This window comes from Blennius ocellaris (assembly GCF_963422515.1).
Source record: "Blennius ocellaris genome assembly, chromosome: 3".
In the NCBI taxonomy this organism is placed as follows: Eukaryota; Metazoa; Chordata; class Actinopteri; order Blenniiformes; family Blenniidae; genus Blennius; species Blennius ocellaris.
Window position 1 is genome coordinate 4,704,572 of NC_137652.1, and position 18,719 is coordinate 4,723,290.

General features: G+C 44.9%; 1 protein-coding gene across 4 annotated transcripts in view; it reads left to right on the top strand.

Annotated features, from left to right (window-relative positions):
- The window catches only part of LOC308128664 (protein sidekick-1-like), a gene marked incomplete at its 5' end in the record, with an annotated part of 285,540 nt that overhangs the window by 144,048 nt on the left and 122,773 nt on the right, over nt 1-18,719 (top strand). For all 4 annotated transcript variants that reach the window (XM_080494304.1, XM_080494305.1, XM_080494306.1 and 1 more), the window contains one exon: nt 2,316-2,449. In XM_080494304.1, coding sequence (XP_080350430.1) covers nt 2,316-2,449 — 134 coding nt within the window. The remainder of the gene's footprint in view (nt 1-2,315; nt 2,450-18,719) is intronic.

Sequence of the window (18,719 nt, forward strand, 5' to 3'; positions counted from 1 at the left end):
TCTCTCTCTTCTCTCTCTCTTCTCTCTCTTCTCTTCTCTTCTCTTCTCTTCTCTTCTCTTCTCTTCTCTTCTCTTCTCTTCTCTCCTCTCTCTCCTCTCTCTTCTCTTCTCTCCTCTCCTCTCCATCCCTCTCTCCTCTCCTTTCCTTCTCTCTCCCTCTCCTCTCCCTCTCCTTTCCTCTCCTCTCCATCCCTCTCTCCTCTCCTCTCCCTCCCCTCTCCTTCCTCCTCTCCTCTCCTCTCCTTTCCTTCCTCTCCTCTCCATCCTCTCCTCTCCATCCCTCTTCCTCTCTCTCCTCTCCTCCCTTTCCTTCCTCTCCTCTCCTCTCCTCTCTCTCTCCTCTCTCTCCTCTCCTCTCCTCTCCTCTCCTCTCTCCATCCCTCTCTCCTCTCCTCTCCTCTCTATTTAAAGCTTTTTTGCACGACTGTCTCAATCCACCACCGATCCAGCCAGCGTCTCCTGAATCAATAGGAAACCTCGCCGGCACACACACCAAAACCTTCGTGTCACAACATTCATGATTAACAAGTTAGAGGTTTTATACGATGACCAACGACCTCGGTCACATTGTAAATCCTTTAAATCAGCTCATTCGCTCGCGGCACACTGACATGCAGCCTTCCACACAGACTGTTTGGAATGTTTTGAGTCACTGTTCCTATATTCAAGCTGGGTAAAGAAACTGTTGTCCTGGTGGTTGTTTATATTTGAAAGTGTGTTTCAAGCAGGAGCAGTTCCAGTGGTGAGTGGCGCTGGAGTGGAGGGACTGTGTGGCAGACAAAGCAGTGCGGCTGAGGGCCATGTGACGATAAGCAAAGCGACAACTCTCAAGATCCGAGGCCAACTGCTCATGTTTTACCACCTGCTGATATCTCTGGCTTTGGTTTTTTTTTTTTTTTTTTTTCATTTGAAGGCTGCAAGCAAAGGTGTCCTTCATCCGACACCACTGGACTCTCTTGTCAAACGCTGTGGCGACAGCTGCTCAGCCCGTCTGCAACTTACTGCTGAGCAAAGATCTCACTGTGATGCAATTTATGAAATTGAATTAGAAAAGCTGAGTTGATGGAAACTTTAATTTAAAGTGTCCCATCATAGGGACCGTGTGGTCAAGACACCAATCTAAACTTGAGGATATTTAATAAATCTCTGCTTTACAGCGTCGACAGACATAAAAAAAAAAAAAAAAAAAGATCTTTTGGATATGACCTCAGTTTCTCTCAGCCTTTTTGTTTTTATTGGTTTTGTGTCATTTGCGGTGCTGGTTGCCACTAAAACCAATCCGCGCGGCGAAAGCAGGAAATACCAGAGCAGAAGAAGACGTGTCAACGTTTTCTCATTATCATGTGTTTTCACTCTCACACTTGTATTTAAAGCTCAGGTTCCAGGCTTCGTCTATATCTACTGTGATTTCTGATTTATGCAGGCAAAGAAAGTGTGTGTGTGTGTGTGTGGTGTGGGCCACAGAGCCAGAGCATGTCTAAAAGAATAACAGGGAGTCATCTCACTTTAATACACTTATTCTCCCTTTGGTCTCATTGATTTTATTTCAGCGCTGGATCTCTGGTTAGAATATTGAGGGAGGGGTGAGTTTCCTCCGGTTGCTGAAAACACAAACTGAAAACATCGTCACACGAGCACGAATCACACACGTGAGCAACATCTGAAATAATATTAATTCTACTATTTATTTTTTCCCCACCCTATATATGGCGCCGTCCATCACTTCCTCCTCGCTCCAAATCCGGGCCCCTCCCACTAAGCTTCCCTGGAAAGCAACACAGTGTTAAAGTCTGTGTGTTTCTGCTTGTAAGTTGAGCGTCTCTCATCCCTGTGCTCTCGAGTCGGAGCAGTTCGAGATCCGCAGAGTTTTCTGTGACGGCGCACCGCATGTTTGTTCCTTATTGATTGCTGCTGCTGGGAAACAAGCATGGATCAGTGTAAAGAAGGAAGTGCAGGAGGAAATACACAAACAATGAGAATGGCCCGAAAAAGGAATGGCGGTTGCAGCAGAAATGAGCCACATATCAATCTGAGACAGGAGGAGAGATTTGTTTAAGCTCTCCCGAATCCTCTTTCCTTTATTCTGAATTGTATTCAATACCCCCCCCCTCCTCCTCCTCCTCCCCCCTTATGAATTCCAAGTGATCCTTGTACCAAATACAGTTCTCTTGACAGAGTCTTAGCTTGAGTCGTGTTGTTATCTGAGCGCCGGAGAAGTCAACAAGAGCCATGCGCCTCTTTTGGATGCCGACCATGCGTTCGCCCCTCAACCCCTCGTCGTCTCAGTGTCTCCTTGTCTTTTGTCGCCCCCGCAGAGCAATCACCTTGGACAATCAGCTGGTCGTCCTGGCGACCACGGCGACGGACGCGGGACGTTACCAGGTGGAGGCGGTGAACGAGATGACGGGGGAGAACGTGACGAGTCCCGCCGTCTACCTGAGTGTCTCAGGTAACGCAGAGCGGTTTTTTTGTTTTTTTGTTTGTTCTTGTTGATTTTGAGCTGCTCGGCGTGACGCTAGGTTTGGCCACACGGCACATTTCAGCCTCACAAAGAAGGGCCGGCTTCCACTCAATATCAATATCTACTTGATCTTCATTTAAAGTTATTTCTCCTCCTTTCCCACCACCTCTTTAGGCTCTCCGGGAGCTTGATTAGCTTCTCTGGGGGTTGAGGGATCAATGTTTTAACAGATATGAATCTAGTTTACAAAAAAAATAAGTTGGGGTTTTTTTCTTAAATCGCACGATTCAAATTGAATCTGCGAATCTCTGAGGTCGTCCTCGCAGACAGGTTTGACTTGCAGCCTAATTACTGTTGACATCTTGTGAGGTAGATACCTGAAAAAGCAGCGGGGAGTGAAATCTGCGGATTGAAGACACTTCTGAAACACGGAGAGGAAAAAAACCAAAAAAAACCAACCCAAAACAACTCACTTGAGCACACATGTTATTTATTTTTTAGCGAACTGAAATACTGGAGGTCCTGACTCCGAATCATTAAACAGATCCGTGTGAATTATTGATGTGATGAATAATAAATAAATTGAGATTCCTCCGACGGACTCAACCATCATGCATGTGGATTGATTATTTCTTGCACTCGGAGTTAAGGCCGACCGTTAAGTTGTTACGAGTTGTGCTTCTTCTACGGTAAAAGAAGCACACACAAACATGTGTCTGGTCGATGGCATTTCTGCGTGGAGTTTGCATGTTCTCTTTGTGCACCTGGAGTATTTTGTTCTTTTGGTTTTTTTGTGAGTGTGAGTTCTTTATGTGGGGAGTTCCCCTCATTTCCCTGTGCGTTCTGAAACAAGCGAGGCGGCAGGGTTTTTTTTATCCAGGGTTTACTTATCCAATTTCAAATTTTTTTCTAAAAAAACATTTGCTCTCACAGCCGACAGTGTGTTGCAGAGAAATCATGTATAAATACTCTTCACCACTAGATGGCAGCACAGAACTTTGCTGGTGAAATGTAAAGTGACAGACGTCAGTGTGGTTAATCTCCACCTCCTGCTACCATCTTGTATCAAAGTACTGTGTCAGTGACAGTGATGGAGAAGTTTTTGAAAAGGAAGAATGTGAACCAGGATCTCAGCTCTTCATCCATCAGGTCCAGGTTTCACACTGAGGGAGGCACTATTAAAAAAAAGAATTTGGGAAATACTTTTTTTCTGTATTTATTTGATTCCTGTTGATAGAACTTTGATGAGAACGACTTTATATTGTTAATAGAGGCCAGAGAGTTTCACATTTTAACATTTTGGGGTGGTGGTGGTGTGCCTCCAGATGTTTCCAAAGAAAAAATTGTTCCTTGGCTCAAAAGAGGTTGAAAAACACTGGTCTGCAGCATGCACCCTGTCGATCACTCCCGCCCCCCCTGAAACATTTATGACGTCGCGTGTTGAAGACGGACGTGTCATTTCTGAACTGAATTCTCTGAAATGAATGCGAGAACCCAACGTCAGCTTGGTCACGTGATCCAGGCCGGATCGGATCGCGGCCACGTGAGAATTTAATCTCCGGTCGTCAATTACACAAGATGGTCCACAGGCCATGCAATTCCTCAATTTTTTTCCATGTAAAAATCACATTTTTAAATGTTTGACGTGTGGCCGTGTCGTGTTGTAGTTGTAGTATAGCTTTCAGAAGTGATAGAGTGTAGGAATTGAGTGTTAAACATTGATGAAGGCAATTTGATTTGTGCGTGTCAGTCATCCATCTTTTCGTGGTTGATTACAGAACCGAGCCCCCCTGGTCCCTCTCGCTGTGAGGCCAACAGACCTACGTCTGGGCGCGGAGGTGTTTTGTCTCAGCATGGATTCTAATTTGCCAAACACATCACTTCAACAGAGGGGAACATGTGAAACCGTGTCCTTGAACCGTTCCCAGATCCGGGAATTAATGACGAGAGCTTGTTTTGGGATTTTCAGACGGATCCACTCTGCGGGAGCGCCGCTGGTTAAGAGTTGCCACATCATTTACACTCTTGCTGTTGTGAGGTTTGTGTGTCCCCCCCCCCCCCCCAAAAAAAAAAAAAGACAAGTCTTGCAGAGGTTGGCAGAGACAACCTTCACTTCTTGTTTGTCAAGTCGTGCAGTGAGCAAGTTTATCCTGCAATTTTACTTATAACTGTGGGGCACGGCAATCCTTTAAAAAATAAGTAAATCAGTAATTACCGAGCTGCTGTTGAAGGTGGTGCGCTGCACACTCGTGTGAATGACAAGTAGTCCTTTGTTCATTCAGGGGGGGGGGGGGGCTTCACTCACTGGATGTGCAAAGACTGATCCATTTTTCCGCCTCCTGTGTTTCTGCCCCTGTCATGGCCTTTGTCTCCAAATCACTTTATTGCTGTATGCTGCTCTCTCTCTATCTCCTCTCCTCCGAGGCCAGCGGATTGACTCTACTGTCTAACAGTCCTTCAGCTGAAGTGTTCGCTGTGGTTAAACGAGAGTAAGAGGCAGGGAGGGAACAGCCCGTCCCTTGTGGCTGCAGAGAGTTTTAATTAGATTCCCTTTACAGGGTTGTATCCTTTGGCATCCTTTGTCACAAATGCACACACGTGGACACGCGCGCACACACACACACACACACGTACACAATCACATAAATATTGGCAGAGTACCTTGTTACAGCTGTCAGTATGAAGAGCTCCCCAGGGTGATTTTAGGAATGGTAAGGGTATAGTTAGGCTTCACTGATCAGTCGCTGGCCGTAAACATCTGCGTCCGCCTGCGTTTGTGTTTGTTTCGGCTCACAAGTGTGTGTTTCCCGCAATAAACATTTTCCCGGGTAAATGTCCCCCCCCCCCCCGCTATATACAAGCATGTTTGATTTAGTTGTTTGTCGCTGAAAATGGCGAAAAGAAATAAGAATAATGATTCAAGTCGAAGAGGAAAAATAAGGTAAGAAAAGGGCAGGCTGTGAAAGAGAGAGGGACATTAGAGAACAAATATTGAAACAAGGAAAAAAGCATTTTCTTTCCCCCTGCTTTGTGGTGTTTGTCAGGTGTCTTTGTTTTTCAAAGAGCCTGCTGGTTGGCTGCTTTGGGGAAATAGGAAAGGAATTCCTCGTGCAATAGATGCATCCATCACCTTAACTAACAGCAGGTCAGAATCACACACCAGTTGTGCTTTTTCTATGCAATTGTTTTGACCATCATTGTGCTTTTCTTCTGGCTGCCGGCATGAGACACATAGAACCTCAGTGTGGTGATGCATAAACCACATATCAAGGTTAAGCTTGTGTTGATCCGATTGTGTGATTTCAATTTGGGGGAATCCGCATGAATGTGGTACTTGCAGTGATCCACAGCTCATCTTTGGCTTTGGTTTGTTTCCAAAAAAAAACCTGCTGCTCAAAACACGGCAAATGGATTTTTGACGCAAGCTGCAAAGAGCAAATCAAGCTGGGAAGTTTCCACGGGTTCACCTCACATCATACCCGGTGGCAACAGGTCAGAAGGCTTGAGCCAACAAGTCAACAGTTGCTCCGCTTCTGCAACCCAGCCGGTGGGAACTGGAGCTTAACGGGAGAAAATCACCGTCCATCGAAATAAGACGGCCTGAATTTGACCCATTCGGGCCTTTAAACAGTAGAACGATCAAAATCTCCAGATTTTGTTTTCAGAAGTTAAAGATTATAATGTTGCCAGTTTGGATTGCTAAAGAAGCAGGTGGCGTGACGACAGAGATCCGGGGAGGTGGCCTCACAGGAGCCTGAAAGAAACAGTCCGTTTTGGGAAAATGCCATTAAAGTCAAAATGACGTGCGGTGATGAACAGTTCGCCGACACGGGGAAACACGTGGGTGAATCCATGCAAATTGCAATTTTTTTTGTTCACCCGTACCGCCTCTTTTAGGGTTTTTTTTCCTTTTTACTCCCCCTCACATTTCCTGTCCTGTCTTCTCCCCACACTTCCCGTCTCCCCCTCGCCTCCCCCTCTTCCATCCCATTAAGCCGCCTGCACAGGATCTGAAGGCAAAAGTTCACAGCTGTCAGTCAAAATTTCTAAAAATGTTGTCTTTCTTTTCACAAATTCTCCGGAATAAATGAGGTACCTATTTTCTATTCTCCCCCTTTCTCACTTTGATTCGAGCATTGTGCTCAACAGACAAGAACCAGAGGGAGAAAAGAGGAGTGGTATAGACAGACACGAAAAAAAGAAATAATGAAGTGAGTCACGGGTGGAGGCGCAAGATGTTTCAGCGGTAAACCGCGAGCGCGAGTTCAAATGGTTGGTGCTACTGTGTTTAAATTTGAATTAACATGAGCCAGACTGCCCTGCTTCAAAAGCTGTGGGAGATTGTGCTGCGATTATGAGGACTAAATATGAACTTTTAATCATTATTGTTAAAAAGACGGCTGATTACACTCGATGAAAGAATAAACTGAAAAGTGAATGCTGAACGTGTCGCCGTTTTGTGAGTAATGTGAGCAACCTTGCTGTAGGATGAGTTAAATAATTGATTAATGTGATTGAACTCGTGGCTAGAAATGCAGATTTGTCTTTTTTTTTTTCTTGCTGTGAGCTTATTCCTCATTACAATGTAAATGGTCGTTTACTGAACAAGCACTAACTCATTCATCCTGATCAGTGCGACGACGCATTAGCGACTTACATGCTTGTGGTTTATTTCAGCTGTTCTGGTGCTACAGTTTGATCAATCCATTTTTTTTTCTTCATTTTCCCAGAATGCAGAGCATCTTCTTCCAATTCAGTGTCTGAACCGAGGCCCCGTTTACACTACAGCATTTTGTGAAAATGAAAAAGAAAAGAAAAAAACCCTCTTTTGCATTTTGGGGTCTGTTTACATGACGACAGTACGCAAAGTCATTGAAAGCGCTCCGACTCAAAATGCAAAAAACAAACAAAAAAAAAAAAACAAGACAATGTGTTTTCACATGAAATGTTGTCAACAAGGCCTGAATGGATCAACTACAACTGAACTACTGTGTCCATACTGCAGCTATATGCACAATAATAAGATGTTAAACTGAGGGAGAGGGTAACTAATAGCTGAGAAGGTCATTTTTATTCTCAATCACAAAAGTGGAAGAACTTTACTTTTAGGTTAAAGTCTTCATGTTTTTTTTCCATCTATCTGTTTCCAAAACAAAGCACTTGTTACCATTTCAAAGGTTCTTTTTTTAAAATTTGGATCGAGCCTATCCTTGGTTTTGAGCTTTCTATGTCTCAAATAACTATTTTTCATAACTTAACAGATCCTCCCAAAAATATTTTCATTCCTCCTTTTGGCTTTTGTGTGAACAAATATTCAGATTCCCTTTCTTCTCCCATAACACCTCAGTTTCACATTGCTATTTCCTCTGGATGTCAGAGAACAAGTGATAAAATATGGAGATTTTTACATTTTTCAGCGGCGTGCAACAACTGATATCACGTTTGCCACTTTCCTTTCTTTGTTAGACATCCAAAACACATTTCCTAGGGACTTTCTCTTATTCGGACTGAACAGACTTTAGCGCTACTCCATCGTTTGTGCAGTTTTTATTTCTTCTCTGTGCAGATTTTTGTATCAGTTTTTAGTTATTTGGACTCGTTTTTTTTTTTTACTTCACCATGACTTTAAGAGCAATGAACAAACATTGAAATGCACCTTTCAATACACTTTACCTGTACAAATAACTTCAGGAGCAACGATACCCAGATTCTAACAATAATACATCACAAGTGGTTGATATTATGAAATGGACATAATAATGGAATTGAAGGTGTATTTTGAATAAATGGTTTGACCACCACTTTTAATACAATAACACTGACATTAGGGATTACCAATGCTCCTCTTATACTACTACTTGTTGATACTGAGTACTGATACGAGTACTTATTTAACACCATAAGGCCTAATACTTACTCCCCAGCTAAACGATAAGTGATGTGAACGCCTCCGTCTGTTGACGCGCTGCGCTACGCGTCCTGTACACCGAGCTAGCCTTGTGCCGCCACAGCCTCCAGCTCACTGTTAACAAGTGTTCAGTGTAATCAGTCTTTGCTTTAATGTAATATTTGCATCAGGGATCTTTTTCCGAGTACAGATATGAGTACTCCATCCAGTATCGCACCTGATACTGGTATCGGTATCGGTGCACTCCTAATTAAAATGCTACTGTCCGTTCATCCAACCATACATCCATCCAGCGATGGAACCGACTTATTTAAAAAGTTAGAGCCAAGGATGTTGGCGGTTTCTCCTCGTGTGTTTCCCGCACTCTCACACATGGGGGACATTTTGACGAGTGTTTTGTCGCTTCCATGCTGTGTCGTGATTGATAGGTGAAGCCTTTTGGATAATTCATGAAGGCCAAAAGAATGGAGGAAAAAGTGTTAGCCGGGTGTTTGACCTGCCTATTTGACAGATCCATTATCTGCATGTCCCTGACGACTATTCTGTAAGTGTGGCCAAGACTGCAGAAAATAAAAAGCACTAACTGTCGTCTGTGCCGGCGCCGCCACGGCCACAATTGATAGCGGCTCGACGGCTTCAGTGAGAGGTCACACACTGTAATCACTGGAAGTACAGCCTGCCTCTAAAATAAACAGCTCCTGGAGCTTCTTTTTTTTTTTTTTATCACCAGCGACAACCTACGGCATCGCAAACGACACTTTCACTCAGTCATCACCGCGGACGGGACTCGGCCTGATTGACAGAGGTTGAGTTTCAGACGGGGAAACTCGAATTGCGCACCGCAGTCCAAGTCCACAGTCCACAGAGCAAGTCGCATCAGGTGGGGAGGGTCAGACTCCAGGTGCAGGCTGTAGTTTGAGTTACAGTACGCGTGTTTGGTTGAGCCGCACGAGACGGAATAAGAGTCCTAATGGCCTCCAGGTATTTCTGTTTGTGACAAGAGACGAGGAGCCGCTCTCCAATTAATTGAGCTCCATGCATACCTGCAATCATCTCTCTCTCTCTCTGTCTCTCTCTCTCTCACACACACACACACACACACACACACACACACACACACACACACACACACACACACACACACACACATACACACACACACACACACACACCCACCTCGGGCCTGTCAATCAAAGCAGCAGCCAGCCTCCCTGCTGCCCAGAAGAGCATGTGCTTGAGTCTGTGTGCTGCCGCCGTTCATTTCGCAGCAGTGAGGGTCTTTGTAGATTTGCACATCAGACCATTAGAGCAGCAACGTCTCCCCAAAGTGAGCTCCTCGCTGTGGGGAGACGCGCGCTTTTAAAAAAAAACACGCCGGCATGCAAACACTCGCCGTACCTGGACATCATCAAACACGAGCTCTTTAGAGGAAAAAGCAACAAGATGAAATGGCTCAGGACCTCAGACGCCTCGAGATGAAGTAGTTTGAATCCCACATGTATGGATTTCATATATATATATCATCAGAAGTGTGGAGAGAAGAGGAGAGGATGGGCTGCAGAGAAGAAATGTGCGGGATAACAAAGGAGAACAACGGGGGGAGAAGATGCTAGCAGATCTATACAGTACATGCTGCTATAATTGCTGTGGTTTCTTTATATGTTTTCTCAGCTTTGGGCTCAATAGTTGATCAGCTGCCTTTATCGCCTCCATAGAGAAGCCGCTAATGTCACTCTTGTTAGTAATTGCTGAGCTGCGAAAAATAGCGAAGAACATCACATACATATGGAGTGCTTCACTTTAAAGAGGACTGAAATCATTCAGCGCTTCTCCACGAAGTCGGGAGACTTGCCCGACATTTCCTTTTTTTTTTTTTTTGCAATCCGAAACCGAGCCGTCTTGACTTTTAGTCTCTAAATGCAATTGATACCATCGCGCTATCAGACTCCGTCTGCCTCGTGAATCCTCCGAGTCAGGCTGAGACTGTCCACTTCAGCAGAATGATTTGGAACGGAGGCGATCGCTTGTAAGTTAGAAAGTCTGCGTTTGGTCAAACCCAAGGACGTAAAGCAGGAGTTGGCAGCGTGAGGCCCGGGGGGCCAGGACCGGCCCACAAGAAGCTCCAAACCACCGTGCAAATTGTAAAAATGACAAAGAAATGGATTTCTTAAGACTATGTTGTGACCACAACGTCCATCCATTCAATCTTTACGCCGCTTTATCCACCTTGAGAAACGCTTTCTTGTGGACAAAAGCAAAGTCCACAAATGGTTCCTACTCTTGCAATGTATCCAGTATCAATTTCATCAGTAGTCCTGTCTTTCCTGTTTGTTTCCCCCCTTAAAAAAAAGCCTCTATTTCATATTAAAATACTGGATCCACCAGGAATTAAACACGCATTTAAAGTCCAGTCAGGCTTTGACCTTGCCTGAAAAACTGTTTGGTTCATAACATTTTTTCATGTGTTTCAAATCGAGTAAACACACGAATGCCCTACATACTGTACCTCCATAATTACTCAAGTGGCAGGAGCTAATGTGAGTTCCTGGGTTACAAAGTTTCCAGAAATAAGATCCCTTTAATACAAGGAAGTTTGAAGAAGTTTCCTTTGAAGCGCCTGTAGTTCTGCACAGTAATGACTTGCGTTATAAAAGCAACTCAGCTGAATAAAAAGCGGGCATGGTAGGCGGCGGTGTTTTTAAGCGCCGTTGCGCTGTGATGTGACTGAAAAGAGTACGAGTACAGAAGAGCAATCACAAAAGACGAGCGACGAGACAAGGCCGCGCCGCAAAAAGTAGCAGAGAGGGGAAGAAAGTGGAGGGGAAGAATGAGCTCCCAGCACGTAAATGCAGTGTGAAATAACCTTTATATTCTTTCATAACCTTAATCATTCGTGTGTGTGTGTGTGTGTGTGTGCCAGAGAGGGGATGTGGGCGTCTGAGTTTGATTACCTCAGCCTGGGTGATTGGAGGAGGGTCTGTCTGAGTTTGATTACGTCTCCTGTTGGAGTCTCCCCCGGCGTCTGCCGGTTTCCATCGCTTCATTTCTGCCCCCGTTTGTCCCCGTTTGTCCCCGTTTGTCCCCTTTTGTCCCCGTTTGCCCCCCTTGCTCTATCAAGTGGGGTTTGTCGCGTCGCAGCCGTGAGACATGATGACAGCGGTGTTCGTCGAGAGGTGACTCAGAGATTCTGCTGTCCTCAGGATAACCCGCACACTCACACACGCACACACACACACATGCTCACACACTCGCACAGTCACAAAGTCAGGGCAACATTTGGGGGAGTAGATATGGAAGAAGAAAAGGGAAAAATGGAGACTTTTCCTGCAGCGAGGAGCAGATGAGTTTTTGTCTCCTTAAAAAGCTTTTAACAATCCTCAGTTTGAAGTTGGTTTTTTCAACAATGTAAAATAATTTCGTGTGTGTGTGTGTGTGCGCGTGTGTGCGTGCGTGCGTGCGTGTGTGTGTGTGTGCGTGTGTGTGTGTGTGTGCGTGCGTGCGTGTGTGTGTGCGTGCAGAGGCAATTTGTGTTACTTTTGTATGCAGACGAGTATCTGTGTCATTTGCTTCTCTCTCTAATCGCATTCCCTCCCTTCCAGATGTTTCCTTTCCACATCGCTGACTCTCAAACGAGACCCTGCTCCACGTGTGCGCGCGCGTGTGTGTGTGTGTGCGTGTGCGTGTGTGTGCGTGTGCGCTCTGTGGTGCGTCTAATTGGAGGTATCTTTGTGTCCCCAGAGAGTGAGTGTGTGTAATTCTGTGTGTGTGTGTGTGTGTGGTGAGATTCATGTGTTCATGTATACTCACATGCTCACTTATGTGTGAACATCTACGTGTCACAGACCGAGACGCCTGCCAGCCCTCCTTTAAAGCTTGAAATCAGAGCACCCCCCCCCCCCCCCCCCCCCAGCATCAGGTTGTTTCTGGCGTCGCGGCTCTCATCAGGCACTCGGGGGGGGGGGGGGGGGGGGTTCTGCATTTTGCTGCATCATGCCTTGGTGGGCTTCAAGGCATACCCTGGAATCTTTCTCACCAATGTGGCATCGTAATGATCCGTGCCACAATCTGCCTGCCTGCAGACAGTCGGCCGGGGAGTGAGTCCCAGAAGACTCTCCAGACGGGCGTGTGGAGCAGTGACTCTCACACTCTTTTTGGCTGGTGACCCCCACAAAACAAACCCAGTGCCAAATTGGATGCTGTGAAGCCACCCGCCGTCCTCTGACAGAAAGCGCAGGTGTACGCACTGAACAGTGACTAAATCTTCTTTCTTTTTTTCCTCCCCCCCTTCCTCTCATATGACTGCTCTTAATTAATTACCTCCAGAAAATATGGCAAAGCCTGGAAGCAGCTGCCAATGTGCTTTATTTAACAACACAATGAAAAAAGTTCAAATATTTCAGAGATGTGCTGTTCGACAGTTAAGAGGAATCCTTCCTGCGTGGACAATATTCATTTTGTTGGTGCTAATCTATAAGTGGAAGCAGCATCCATCCATCTTCTTTACAGCTCCAACTTGGTGTGACGAGTCTCTGGGCAGGTCACCAGTTAAAGACAATTATAGCGTCAATGCAACAATAGTTAACCAATTCTATATAGTCCAACACACACAATACACACACGACAGGATTCCTTGAGCACGTTTGGTCGAGCAGTCATCTCCCAATCGGAAGGTTGCAGGTTCGATTCCCATCTCCACCTGTCCACATGCTGAAGTGTCCCTGAACCCCAAACTGCTCCAGTTGGAGTGACGGTGCTTCCTGAGGCTGCAGCCTCCACTGGTGTGTGGCTGTGATTTACCACCTAAAACCCTTTGGGACGGCTCACACAGTTGAAAGTTGTTATATAAGTGAAGTCCATTCATCATTTAGACTCAAACTTACATTTGATGTAATTAGGGTGACTTTTCGGCAATACAAATGCTTTTTTGTTTTGCTTTTACAGTCTCCAATGCCTCAAGAGCTGCTCTTCACATCATCATTAACAATAAAAGTGCAATAATACTTCCTCACCATCAAGTGTTACGTTCCTTTGATTCATCTATTCAATAAGAACACTACATTCAAGTAGACTAAGACGTGGATGTGTGAACTCGCCCTTTTTTGTTTTGATTCATCGTCCAGAGTGCCGCTAATAACAGACGATAGTTGTCCAGTGGTCATTGTCTCGCAGCAGGAAAGTCCCAGGTTCTCCCTGTGTGTGTGTGTGCGTGTGTGTGTGTGTGTGTGTGTGTGTGTGTGTGTGTGTGTGTGTGTGTGTGTGTGTGTGTGTGTGTGTGTGTGTGTGTGTGTGTGTGTGTGTGTGTGTGTGTGTGTGTGTGTGTGTGTGTGTGTGTGGCGTTGTCACCAATGGGTGGCTGGATCATAAATTGCTTTAAGTAATAATTTACTACAATGTCCCAAAAACAATCTGCTCGGCGAGAGCACCACGCCTGTACGTTATCAAACGTTCAATCACGTTATTTGTCGTGATCACAAAAAATATCTCTTTTTTTTACATTTTATGGATACACCTGACATATATGTTATTGTTTTTATAATAATACATTATTTCCCCTTGCTGTGGTGGTTCTTCTTCTTCTTCCCCATATACATGGTCCTCGTGGTACATCCAGTATAGGGCACTGCAATTTATGGTAGTATGATCTGAAATATCAACAGTCCTCTCAAATGTTCTTGGTAATTTATTTACGGTGATGCCGAGATGAGGTGACGTACGTTTGCTTGTATCCACATACGAATGTGTCTTTTCTGATGTAAGTTCTGTCGTATGTCAATTTTGCTGGTCGCACGTGAGCTGTACTGCCCCCACAGGTCATCGGTAGTACTGCCATTTGCCTGCAACCTCCCTGCAAACCTAACACATCAGACCGTATGATTTACATCCATCTGTGTTTTTAACGTTGAGCTTTTACTGTAATATGACATTGATATTAAATGGGCACTGATAAAATGTACTATTGTAGCCCTGGTATAAGCAGGTTTTGAAAATGGGTTGCTGGTGCGACTTCATTCCGGTGTAAGGAAACGTAAAGATGAATGATCACAAGTATTTTGCAGCCTTAGTCAGGGTCTGATCACGCAAGGTATCCCAACCTCATTCTCACTTATTTTTGGGTTTTTTTTCACTTTAAGGCAACCACACACAGCACTTGGTGCAACAAACTGATTTAAATTGGTTCTAAGGAGTTTGAAGACAAAAGAAAAACACCACATGGGCTTCAGCTGCTGCAGTGTGTTCGCACTTAGTTGCCAAATAACTCTGGGCTTTTGTGCAGCAGCCCTTATTTGGAGACCATCTGTGGTTGTTTTCACATATCACATAGCTACATGTACTAAAAAAAAAAAAAATCTTCATGTTTCACATTGTGGGGGGAATCTGTTTCAGTTGCAAGAATGAATTTGATTAAAAGGCTTTGTCTTCATCAGTGCCTCTCCTCTGTATACGACCTATTAAATAAATCACATATGATCATAGAGCATGCTTTGTTTGCCCCCCCCCCCCCCCCCCCCCCCCCGCATGCTAACAACTCATCTGAATGCAGTAGCGGCTTTATTTTTCGTAATTACTGCAGATATAATTTTAGTGACGAGTGGGGTTGCAAAAAAAAAAAAAATTACAGGCTTAATCGTCAACTGTTTCAAGCAGTTAATGCTACCGTGTCAAATACGAAGTAACGTTTCAGCATCGTTAAATTACAAGCTGTCTGTCACGGACCGCGGTGAACCCGAACGCAAAACTCAGGGCGCCGTCACATTGCCTGACGGATATGTCGCACCAGTCAAAAAACGAAGAGGAAAGAAACACACACAAGTCGCACTGGACCACCAGTTGCATTTATTTCTAAATGTATTTCACAAAATCGTAGACCATGAACAGACGTTATTCAGTCTCATGGCCGGTACGGCAGTAGGGCGTCTGGCCCGATGTGGGGAACACGAGCCGTGTTTCTTCTTTACTCCCTCTCTGGTCGGTGTGGTTTTTTTCGGGCGACATCACCCCCGCCCACACCCCCCAAATCGGCAGTGGTTGTTAAAGTGCTTGACATTTTCCAGGCGGTTTGATCCGGTCTCAAAAGTGAATGTGAAGGCCCCTCAGACAGGAGTTAATTAAGATAGGGGCTTACAAAACCGCCAGGCGAGCAGACATCGAATCACCGAATAATCAAAAAGCATACGTGAGGAAGGGCGGGAGACGAAAGCAAACCACGAGAAGGTGATCCAACCGTGAGACATGGGGAGGGGAAGACACAGGTGATACACAGCAACACCAGTTAGAAATGCAGAGGAAAAGGGTGAGCGGGAAGGACAAGTATACTGAGACATGGAAAAGACAGGCGGCGTCAAAATAAAACAGGAAGAGGGGCAGACGTGTAAGAGACGACAACCTTTACACTGTCCAGTGTCAGCCAAAGTTTTCAACAGTTTCTCAGAAGCAGGGACTTATTTTAGGTTAGTGAAAGCAAGGTAGCACTCTTTCAGCCGTCTGTTTTGACCAAGTACTTTTATTTAGAGTGTGTTTTTCTCTCTCTCTCTCTCTGTGTGGTACATGATGGGGAGAGAAAAGAAGAAGTATTGCTGGTAAGGCTCTCATGTTGTTTTAAAGCCAGCAGTCACAGTTAAAACTGAGGGGATGCAGTTATGTCCTGTGTTTGTGTTGAAACAAAAGCCTTTGAGTCCATATAAATCTGTATTAAATTGTCACAGAGAAAAAGTAGAATTTGTTTGAAAAATTAAAGTATTCAAGTCGTGCTTTATCACAGACTGTTCACACCAAATCACCAGACGTCGCCGGTGATTGATGTCAGACACCAGAGTGAAAATCACACGAGCATACAAATGAATCTGATCCACGAAACAAACGAGATTGATGGAAAGTTAAAGAACTGTTGGATTGAGTCGTGTGCAAAATGTGCGACAAAGAACTGAAGGGAAGCAGTTCAGGTCTCTGGTACCAGCGCAGTGACTGGGAGCAGTTTGGGGCTCCGAGTTTTGCTCAAGGACACTTCAACACGTGGACGGGGAAGGGTCAAGAGATCACCACTCTACCAACCAAGCCACAGCCACCTCATGGCCACAATTTGTGATAATCGAATGCAAAAAGCATAATGACTCTTTCGTACATTTGTTTTCAAGTCCCACCACCAGTGAGTGTAACGTGAGTATTCCATGGTTAATAAATCATCAGGCATTGATAAATCTGTGGTTTTGACTTTTGCACATTCTGACATCAACGCCGTCGTCGTCTCCGTTTGAATTTCAGCTCATGACCACGCTTCAAAAAAAATGCGTGTTTGAACGTTTTGAGTGCCGCCGCAACTGACGTTCATCTCCAACCAGGAGCAGATGTGCTCTTTGCCGCTCGTCAGACCAAACCTGACAGCCCTTGTCACACGACACGCGCCCTCGCTCTAACATCCCGGGACTCATTGAGAGGTCGGACGACTCGTTGCGTCTCTGGCAGCCGATCCTCCTGAAGGTCCTTCAACTGGATCGCAGGTGTCTTTATGAGCACGTAAACCTGCATGGGCAACAATGGGCTGCACACGTTATTCCTCTGACATGCTTCTATCAATTACCGCAGGCCCACCAGGTCAACCTCAAACAGCTAACCTTGTGCGAGACGACAATGAACCCCTTTGTATTGGAAGTCTGGTCATTTGAAGTCTGCAGATGTGGGACACACACGCGCGTTATCATACAAATAGGCACTAATACTCAGCGGTTTTGATAAAGAGGCTCGGCTAATGAATCAGTGCTTTGATTAATTCCTGCTACAACTGCTTGTGTCTGAAATTATTATATTCAATATTTCAGCTGCAAAGGGATCAGATTCTCTCTTTCTTGATCCCTATCTCCCCTTTCTCTCTCTCTCTCTCTCTCTCTCTCTCGCTTCTGCTTCACTCAGTCCCTTCTCTCTTCCTCTCAGTGTGTAATGAGGCTCCTCTGTGCTTCTATAATTAAAACCCCAGTGTGCAGACTGAGAGATGGAGTGATGGAAGGATGGACGGGACTGTGTCAGTATGACAAGCCACTGCGCCTCTCTGTGTGGACGCTCCACTCGTTCCGCCGAATTTCCAGTCTAATTTGCAAACGTGTTTTACAGCATGATGACTCTGATTAGGATGGATGCCCATGCATGCAGCTTTGGCAGAGCATTGTGCACGTGTACTCCCGCTCGTACTTTATTTGAATCTGCTTCCATCCAACAAATGCATTGATCAAGAGGCAGAAGGGGGGGGAAAAGAAAAGAAAACAAGCAACAAATGGCTGTGCACTGAGAGACGTGTCAACTGGGAAAGAAGAATGGATAAAAAAAAAGTCTAACTGGATGTAACAAGTTTCCAGGAATCAATGACCATCAGACAGAGCAAGAGGAAGCTCCAAAAAAGTTTTCCACTGTCAGGATTTTGTGCCGGCGTTGCTTCCTGTAAAAAAAAAAAAAAAAAAAACCCAGTTAGGTCTGGATGTGAGCAGTGTTGGAGCCAGGAGTGTCTGGAAGGAGGTCAAATACATCTCACAGCACTTTAATGGGAGACAATCTCTCAAGAGGACCTTAAAGGGATTAGGATATTGATGTAATATATTTTAAAAAAAAAGAAGAAAATATCTGCGGTATTGTACTTTTCCTATATGCTGACTTGAGCTGTTAGCAGAAAGCTGCAGCCTGCCAAGCTGGATTATTGCAAGACTTTTTATTGAGGGGATAGTTTGTTTAAGTGAGCTTGTTTAAGGTACTTAGAAAACTGCAATGGCAGGTGTCGTAGAGGAGGGCTGGTATATATTCAGTTTGGAACAGGACTCAGGCAGCCATGAGAGCAACAAGCAAGTGCTCACAATGCTGAAAATGACAAGCGTGTCTTTACTTCTTTATTTAAAGGGGACCAAAGAGTTGAACGTGGTACTAAAGAGCCATTTCATACTTTGAGGGTGTCATTGTGACTCAGGCGGTTGCCGGTGACTCATTTCTCTGTTGAATGAACAGAAATGTATTTAAGACTATTAGACAAGCTTAAAAAAAGGAGAATCCATTGAACAAAGTGAGAATGTGTATTCAGGCTCAGGTTATTCCATTAACTTCCTAAAGCTTTCACCTTTAACAAAGTCGTTCTCATTGTTGGGGTTGGACTGCGTTACTTCCTCGGCCCAGGCGGGATCAGAACGGATCGGGGTGAACTATGTCAAACTGGAGATGAATGCAGCCACACAAGAAAAAAAAGACAAATACACACCACAGCAGGGAGTCCCGGACTCACTGGGTCAGAAAATCCAGAGCTCAGGACGCGCAGGTAGTATTTAGCCTGCTTAAGCTATGTATATGTTATATACATCTTTATATTGGTTCACTTATGTG